Genomic DNA, 9,623 nt, shown 5'->3' on the forward strand with positions numbered 1-9,623 from the left:
TTGAACTGGTTTATATCTAAAATAATACAACTATCTACTAAATCAACTAAAATAAACATCCAAAATGAATTATTGTTAATGTTAAAGTTACACTCGGATTCAGATAAACTAATCCTCAATTACTAAAGGAATGAGTCTAGCAAAATATAAACTAAAATTACAAATAACTTACTGAGTATACGTGTTGCAGGTAGAGGCTGAGAATATTTGTAGTAGTAGTGTATTATGCTGAGTATGGATCGGAATTGGATGTATGGGAAGCGAGACTTTTATTTTCTACAAAGGCTTGATGAGTTTATCAGCCATGCTGTTGCACATCAAAAATCATATGGGGATGATGAGAAACTCATTTGCCCGTGTAGCGTATGTAGGAACCGAATAAAGGTAAGCTCTGCAATTGAAATGCGGAATCATTTGATAATGAAGGGGTTTAAACCAGATTATAAGGTGTGGATATGGCATGGAGAGAAAGAAAATGACATGCAAGGTCCATCTTCCAGCGCTGAAAACCAAGGAAAAAAATTCGATAATGTGGATGAATTTGAGATTCATGGTTTGGATTTTAATAACACTCCGATTAATGTAGACAACGATAACGATGACAAGAATGTAGAGGCTGAGAATATTGATAGAATGATGGATGATCTAGAAAAAGATTTTATAGAATGTCCAGAAATTTTCCAGAGGTTGGTTGATGATTTTAAGAAACCGTTATATCCAGGGTGCTCTAAATTTACCCGTTTATCAGCTGTCTTGAAATTGTATACCTTGAAAGCGGGGAATGGGTGGAGTGATAAGAGTTTCACTGCTTTAGTGGAACTTTTATCAGAAATGTTGCCAGAAGGTAATGAGCTTCCACCTAATACATATCGATGTAAGAAAGTGTTGTGTCCATTGGCTACGAGTTACCAGAAAATCCATGCCTGCCCAAATGACTGCATTTTGTTTTGGAAAGATTATAGTGACTTAGATGCGTGTCCACGATGTAAAGCAGCGAGGTACAAGACGAAAATAAATGATGGAGATAAGAAGAAAGGGAGCCCGATCAAGACCTTATGGTATTTGCCAATTATTCCAAGGTTTATGCGGTTTTTTGCAAATCCAAAAGATGCAGAATATATGGTGTGGCATCACGAAGAGAGAAATAAAGATGGTAAACTAAGACATGTGGCCGATGCACCCCAATGGAGAACAATTGATAGAACCTTTCCTGATTTTGGTGAAGAGCCTAGGAATTTAAGACTAGGGCTTTGTACGGATGGAATTAATCCTTTTGGGACTCTGAGTACCCAACATAGTACCTGGCCAGTAATGCTAATAATTTACAATCTACCTCCTTGGCTCACAACAAAGAGTAAATACATTTTACTTACGCTACTAATATCGGGTCCTAAACAATCGGGTAATGACATAGACGTGTATTTGGCGCCACTTATAGAAGACTTGAAATTGTTATGGAATGTTGGTGTACGTGTGTTTGACGCGGCTACTGGCTCACACTTTCAAATGCGTGCTATGTTATATTGTACAATTAATGATTTTCCCGCTTATGGAAACCTTTACGGTTATAGGTCAAGACCGACAAGGGGTGCCCGATATGTTGTGATGACACTGAATCTGAATGGCTGGAGAACTGTGGGAAATTTGTATACCGTGGTGGTCGTCGATTTCTTCCCGAAAATCATCAATATCGTAAGAAGAAGAAGGCTTTCTATGGAAAAACTGAGTACCGACCGCCTCCATTTTTTTTGAGTGGAAAAGAGTATCACAAACGAGTTATGAACATCAACACAGAGTTTGGAAAACCGTACAGACCTCCACCGGATGGGGTGTACCACACAATGAGGTCCATCTTTTGGGACCTACCATATTGGGAGCACTTGTCGGTTAGACATTGTATTGATGTCATGCACGTAGAGAAGAATGTGTTTGATAGTATTATTGGCACTTTGTTGAACATGCCTAATAAGACTAAGGATGGAGTCAAAGCTAAATATGACATGGTTGCTAGGGGGCGTTTTGAGGTAGAACCAGTTGTAAAGGGGAAACGTACCTATCTACCCCCGACTTACACAACTCTATCGAGGAAGGAGAAGATGGCATTGTGTGAGTCTTTAAAAGGTATTAAGGTGCCGCATGGGTATTCCTCTAACATAAGTCGTCTTGTGTCAATAAAAGATTTGAAGTTAGTGGGATTGAAATCTCATGATTGTCATATTTTGTTGACACAACTTCTCCCTGTGGCTATTCGGTCCATTTTACCGAAACATGTTAGACAAGTGATCATTAAGCTTTGCAGGTTCTTTAGTGAAATTAATGCTAAGGACATTGATCCAGAGTCTTTAGATGACTTACAAGCTGATATTATTGTGACACTTTGCGAACTTGAAATGTACTTTCCCATAAGTTTTTTTGACATTATGGTTCACTTAATCATTCATCTCGTTAGAGAGATTAAACTTTGTGGCCCAGTGTTCCTAAGAAATATGTGGGCTATGGAGCGAGAGATGGGGACGTATAAGAGGCGAGTTAAGAATCGGTATAGGCCTGAGACTAGCATCGTTGAAGCAACTATTGCTTGTGAGACACTTGGATTCTGCCAAGATTACTTGACCAGTGTGCAATCTATCGGACTCCCTACATCTAGGCACGAGGGACGACTTGAAGGGAAAGGTACTTTGGGAAAAAAGATCATTACAGTTAATCGTGTATGTTTTGATAAAGCACATATGTATGTTTTGCAACATATGACTGAAGTTCATCCATATTTAAGCGATCATCTTGCCTTGCTAAAAAGACAATATCCACATAAACGTGAAGGTTGGTTGGTAAGTGAACACAATCGGACATTTGTACACTGGTTTAAAGAAAAGGTTATGACAGAGTTGTCAAACACAACACATGAGCTAAGTGACAACTTAAGATGGTTAGCATATGGTCCCAAGCTGACCATCATATCTTATGAAGGGTATGATATCAATGGGTTCTGTTTTTACACAACTCGTCAGGATGAAAAAAGTACGATGCAAAATAGCGACGTTACAGTTGTGGCATCATCTGTTGAATATGTAGGAAAAGGTAAACAACCCGTTGATATAACAAAGCCTTATTATGGGGTAATTGAGGACATATGGGAGCTTGATTATCATGATTTTTCAGTACCGTTATTTCGATGTAAGTGGGCTGATTGTGATAAGGGAGTTACTATTGATGATATGGGATTCACTTTAGTAGATTTCAATTTTCTAGGCCACAAAGATGACCTCTATATTCTTGCATCTCAAGCCAAGCAAATTTTCTATATTGAGGATCCTTTAGACAAAAAACGGTCAGTTGTTCGTAATGGTAAAAGACGCATTCTTGGTGTAGATGGTGTTGTTGATGAAGAAGAGTATGATCAAGTTGATGAACTTTCTCCTTTTTTGACCACTTGCCCAAATGTGCAAGTGGTACGTGACGAAGTCTATGTGCGAGAGGACCATGATGAGGGATTGTGGTTTGATAACTCCAAATAATAGATAACATGTTTTATAATTATTTGAACTGAGATTTTTGAACTAGTTTGTGGTTTGATAATTCCAAATAATAATAAATGATAGCTTCCTCTCGAAGTCGGACAATCTATCATTATGTGTCGCCTGTATTTACTTGGAGTCCATATTGTCGACTTTATGTGAGAAGTTATGTCGGTTCTTTGATGTGTTATAAATAAGCGGCTAATGAAAGGGATAATCAAGATTAATTCTCGCAAAATAAACAATAAAGAAAGCTGTTCAATAAATGAAAATTGATAGGCTTTCATAAAAAAAGGGAATGCAGTGGACAGTAAATGAGAAAAGCCACCTGAGTCCTTTGCATAAAAATAGTAACAAAAGTTCAGAGAGATTAGAGGAAGGATTATTGCTGAGTCATGTTGTCCTTTTCCTTGCTTCCTTTGCTGTCATAACGGCTAATTATTCCTCAATTCTTGATGGGTCAATGATTGGTATCTGCTGAGCTGGCACTCCTCACGTGCTGCTCACCATACCTCCTTTCTTAGCAATTGTGCCAGTGGTCACAACCAACTGCCTTGCATTCCTGCAGAATTCTATTTCGTTTGTTGTGGTGTAGATGGTCCCTTGTCAATTTCTGATGTCACAGCTGCAGCTTCAGGATTAATTGCATCATTCTTAGCAATTGTGCCAGTTGTAATTCCAATGCAACATATCATTCGTAGCATACTGAAGTGGCAGCCAAAGAACAAATGTTCCTGAGACTCTTGGGCAGCAGCACAGATGCAGCAAAGACCATCAGATATAACCCCAAACCTTAGAAGCCTCTGCTTAGTAAACAGCCTATTCTTAGCAAAAAGCCAGATGATAAAATTAACTATAGGTAAGCATAGACGATTACAAACAAACGTTCCCCAAGACACCTGCTCTCCAGTAGTCATCAAACACTCATAGGTCATCTGGGAAGAGAGGTTTTTGAAGCCAATGTTGGACATTCATTACCAGCTAGCCACATTCCAGAGATAGCAGTCAGCTATTCCCAGACCTTCCTTGATTTCTAGTATTTATCACTATCACTATCTTCACCAGACCGTTTCACTAGCACTAGCACTTTCAGCATTATACCCAGGTGGACACTTAAATGCCAGTAAAAGAATTGGAATAACATAAGTAGATTATAGTCACCCTCAGTACATGGCTTCAGTTGTCTGTGAGCTTTCATTAAATTAAAATGGCCAAATCATCAGTTTTCATCTTCATCAAATTTATGAGTAGATTATAGTCACCCTCAGTACTTGTTCTTAACTTGTTCAGTAAGACAGCATTTCTCACCATGCCTCTGATTTGATATTATATTTTACTACACAACAATATGTTCAAGCCAAGTTACACAGCAAATAATTTTTATTCATTTATTTATACTAACATTTTTTTATTGATTTCAGGTATACAAAATGGGTAAAAAAGGAGATAAAGATTCGCATCCAAAAAAGAAGACTAGGGGTCCGTCAACGGGAAAATCTTTTGAAGAGATGCTTAATAATAATAATAGCGAGAATGGAGAAGAGAAAGGGAAAAAAGAAATATTGTATATTGACTTTAATGACCTTGGCCTGCCATATGGACTGTGGTCGAAGAAGTTTAGGTCTGATATGGGAAAGATGGCGCGAAATATCAGGATCATTAGAAATTGGAAAGATGTAACAAATGGTGAGAAAAATACAATCTGGAAATGTGCGAAGGTAAGAAATTATTAGCATTATGATTATTTGAATTAAAATTATTATATTATATTATTAGTATTATTTATCCGCCTTTTATTTTCCAGAAAACATGGAATCTTGAGGATGACAAAAAGAAGTATATTATAAGGTCTGTCCGTAATAGATTTAGAGATTGGAAGACGAGGATGACAAGCACCTACATTTTCCCGAAAGAAAAGTCTCATAATGGAGAAGGCAGCGCTATTGAAAGTCCAGTTGGAAAGTACAAACAACTCACGCAAGAGGACTGGGACGAGTTTGTTAAGCAGCGCATGACCCCAGACTTTCAGGTCAGTGTTTGATGAATGAGTCCTCTGTAACTTGTTTTGTTCATCCTGAGCTTAATCTCATACTTCCGGTCAGTTGAAAATATAGTCCTTATATTTCCGGAGAAGACTTTTTTGGTTAAAGAACTCAAATGATAAGCCCCTTATCTCATCCTGAGCTTTTGTTTCTGAGCTTTACTTTGATATTACCCTAACTCCACTTTGTCAATATGGTCTCTTTTTTATAGGAAATTAGGAAAAAGGCTCAAGACTCACAGAAGCAAAATGTACATCCACATTATTTGGGAAGAGCCGGGTATGTAGGCAAGCAAGAAAAATGGTTTGAAGAAGAACTTAAGCAAGAGAAAGAGAATCAACCTAATGAAGATCCCTCTCTTACACAGAAAGTGGTAGTGGAGCGTCTTTCTGATCGGGGTTATCAGTGGATCAAAGCACATACCCCGCCATCTAATGCCCCACCTCCATCGCAATTGCAAAGAGTTATTAATGAATATGTAAGTCAATATAAACTAATATGTTCCCTTATTAATTCAGTTCATTTTGTGAGTTCAATATTGCTTAAACCATCTTCCTTCATAACAGGGGCATTGGAAGGAAAAGCAGGAAAAAGGAGAGTTTGTTCCCTCTAGATTTGAGGATGTATTGGTGAAAGCATTAGGGAAACCAGAGCATACGGGGAGAACTAGAGGAGTTGGCGGTTATGTTGGTCTACAAACTTATTTTGGAAAACCACCGAATCGAGAAGACCGTGGAAAACGGTATACAGATGATGACATCAAGTTGCTTATTAAGAAGGCCAAGAGTGAAGTTATGGAGCAAATAAATGTACTGATGGAAAAGAAAATAGCTGAAGCTTTGAAAAATGATGAAAAGATATTATCTGCTACTTTGGAGGATTTGCCAAAGAGTCGTTCTCCTAATGAACATGATCAAAGTAGTTGTCATTCAACTCATTTTAGTGACCCAGACCCATTCATTGAGGTTAAGGTAAGTTAAGTACCGTCAAATACTATCTTTTTATCGCCTATTCATTGCGTTAAAGGTAAGTTAATTGTGTTTTTTTTTATTCACGTTAACTGGCCAACAAGACAGAGCATTTCTCATCTGTCATTTACAGGTCAATACTGCAATGGCGCTTTTTTTTTTTTTATTCCTGCAAGCCAGCAGCTGCTAATGTTTTATTTTTCTAGTCGATTTTTTTTCAATTACCATTACAGGTTTCTTTAGGTTAGGATTTTTTTTTCAGTTATCATTTTTTTTCTAGTTTGTTTAGCTGCTAATGTACTATTAAAAATTAATTGTACGTTCGCGTTTTAGCTGTTTCTGGAATTGGTTATTTCTGAGTTAGTAGAAGTAAGACATTCATTCACTGATCATTCTGATTCGTAACTGTATTCTGAAGATGTTTTAGGGAAGAGTTCCTTGCCGACTTGCTGTTATTGAAGACGGAGAAGCGATTGTTGTTGCTGAGGGGATGGTTTCACCATGGGTTGAAGGCAAATGGGTACACAACACACAATTGACCATGGAGAATGCCCATGTGTCCATCGATAAAGTTAGTAAACCAGGCGCATCACTTCCATGTCCATGGAATGGATTTAGTAAGGTTGGAGAAGTGGAAGGGAGTTTTGCGCAATGGCCGAAAACCTTGATCTTGTTAGGTGAAAATGAGGTAAGTTGATTTTCATCTAAAATATTTAGACTACTCTAGTATGAAGCCTAGCAGAGACCTTGTTTCTCCAAGTTGGGGCTCGGCTAATTTCTGCTGACCTGTTTGTTCAGCTTGTAAATTTCATTTTATTCTGGATTTGTCTGTACTATATTCTTTTTATCGTATCCTCGGACTTCTTTTTGGAGTGTTTAAACTGTTGATAATATGGTTGATTAAATAGTCTCAAATTCGGTGAAATGTTGCTGTAAACTATAATACCATTTATGCCTGGTTTATCTCCCGATTATCTTTTCCGATTCTGATTCCGTTTCTCATTAATGTTAAGAAATGAATAGCCTACCAGCAGTGGAGTGTTGGCCTTTCTCATAGACACTAGTGATTATCTGTGCAGTGTTTACTTCTTTTGTTGGCTCTAAAACACAAGGCTTACCCTACCCACATTATGGTTTTCCCTTATCAAATTTGAGTATGTTAACTATTTCACATATTATTATTATTATTATTAGGCTAATAAAGAAGAAAAGAATCGGAAGAGAAAAGTGAAGTCGAAGGACACTAAGGAATCTGGCAATAAGGTTCAAAAGAAGGTAGTAAAGTTAAATTAACTTTATATTATATATTCTGATACTAAGGATGGATCAATTGTAATGGACTATTCTGACACTTTACTCATTTTTTGTTATAATAGGCAACACCCCTTGAAAAGGACATAGGGAAATGTCAGGTAGGAAGTGAAAAAAAGGTAGGAGGTGAAGAAAATGACAGAGCTCCTCTTAGTGCCGAAGAATTTAAAGACTTGAGTTATCACTGCAAGATCTTAGAAGAGCAGTTGTGCTCCATGTCGACCACTGCATGCATCAAAGTTGTGATTGATCCCTCGGTTTATAGTTACAACGACAATAAGCATATTGAATGCTATTTGACCGTTGTTGAAATTAGGCAGATGCTTCGATATTTGTGGCTAAATGTTGTCATGCTTCAAGCTTGGGGAAGGTATGTATGAACCTGTCATTTATTATTGGTCTTTTGTTCACTAATAGTTTGGTTACTAATTTCCTCATGGTTTTATGATGGAAATTGTAGTTTCTTGTATCAATGTGCGACTACTATCAAAGTCACTAAATTAGTTGCATACTTGTGCCCCGTTAAACTTGTTGAGTACATGCATAATCCAAGACAATGTGAAGAGTATATTGCACATGCAATGAAAATTCAAGAAGAAAAGAAATATATCATGGGAGCATTTTATGAGGAGTAAGTATTAAACTTATAAATGTGTTTATTGTTCATGCAAGTTTAAGAATGATTTGTAGCTGAAGTATATAATGACTTTGTCATATTTTGATCACAGTAATCATTGGATGTTGGTTGTCATTTGCGTGGGATTGAACACAATGTATATTTTGGACTCGCAACAAAGGAATCCAAAGAAGTTGGAGATAAAAGGAGCTGTTCTTGAAGGTGCGTGGGTATTATATTGTGCTTATGGAGGGCGACGCAGTTATAATAAAAGCAGTAAACTCCATATCAAAGTGATCAAGGTAAGTAAAATATCAACTATAAATCTTTGTACATTTTCCTATGCAAACTCCATATTCAGCTTGAGCATTCTAATAAGCATTTATCAAGGTAAGTAAACAATAAAACTACTGTTTAAGTAATTAATTGTAGCTCCAGCATTCAAATAAGCATTTATCAAGCTCCCAGAAACACCGTATTCATTAAAAAATAGTTGTACAGCATAATCCCATCATCTCAGTGAATTCAAGGAAAATCAATGCCAAAACGTTTCAGAGCTTTTATCGCATCAACATGTCAGTCTTACCTCGTTCTAGCCTTAACTGACTCAAACTTAGACTGAATGCAACTTCTGGGAACTCTTTTGAACAGGCTATTTGGATTGGGTCCATAAACATACAATTTACATTACGTAAAAGATTGACAAAATATCAGCTGTTTTTATTTTATATATCAACTGTTAATTGACAAAATACTATTAGTTACTTTTTTTTTAAAAACTTTAGTGTCCGCAACAGCCGGAGGATTACGAGTGTGGTTATTATGTTATGAAATGGATGTATGACGTAACCTTCGACTACTCTAAAACTGAGGAGAAAGACTTTGAGGAGGTAATTCATTCTTATTTTAACTTTTTTTATTTTTATTTTTGGTCAAGGTAACTTTGTATGCGACTACATGCACCAATTCCTATCAGTAATCATGTGAACTTTGCTCAGCCTCTTACTTAAATCCCCTTGAACATCTACGTGGACCTGTTTGAGTAACTTTAACCTGTTCTTTCAACCTGTTTTTGAAGCAACGATTTCATCTTGAGTTTTCTGCACCAACCCAAAATGTTCCCCCTTCCAACTGTAATGCCTAACCAATCATCTTCTATGTTGATGTTAAG

The 9,623-nt window shown here is 37.0% G+C and overlaps 1 protein-coding gene across 1 annotated transcript; it reads left to right on the forward strand.

Annotated features, from left to right (window-relative positions):
* Positions 1-234: 234 nt before the first annotated feature.
* LOC141608187 (uncharacterized) lies at positions 235-3,515 on the forward strand. The gene is made up of 2 exons (XM_074427549.1): positions 235-1,467; positions 1,572-3,515. Exons 1-2 carry the CDS (start codon positions 235-237, stop codon positions 3,513-3,515), a joined length of 3,177 nt encoding a protein of 1,058 aa, XP_074283650.1.
* The last annotated feature ends 6,108 nt before the right edge of the window (positions 3,516-9,623 follow it).

Source organism: Silene latifolia, chromosome 10 (assembly GCF_048544455.1).
Source record: "Silene latifolia isolate original U9 population chromosome 10, ASM4854445v1, whole genome shotgun sequence".
Taxonomy (NCBI): Eukaryota; Viridiplantae; Streptophyta; class Magnoliopsida; order Caryophyllales; family Caryophyllaceae; genus Silene; species Silene latifolia.

Bases quoted from the DNA above. Each gene is read 5' to 3' on its own strand.
- LOC141608187 (XM_074427549.1), top strand. From the start codon at position 235: ATGGATCGGAATTGGATGTATGGGAAGCGAGACTTTTATTTTCTACAA. The intron at 1,468-1,571 runs GTACGTGTGTTT...TTACGGTTATAG, and splicing joins AATTGTTATGGAATGTTGGT to GTCAAGACCGACAAGGGGTG.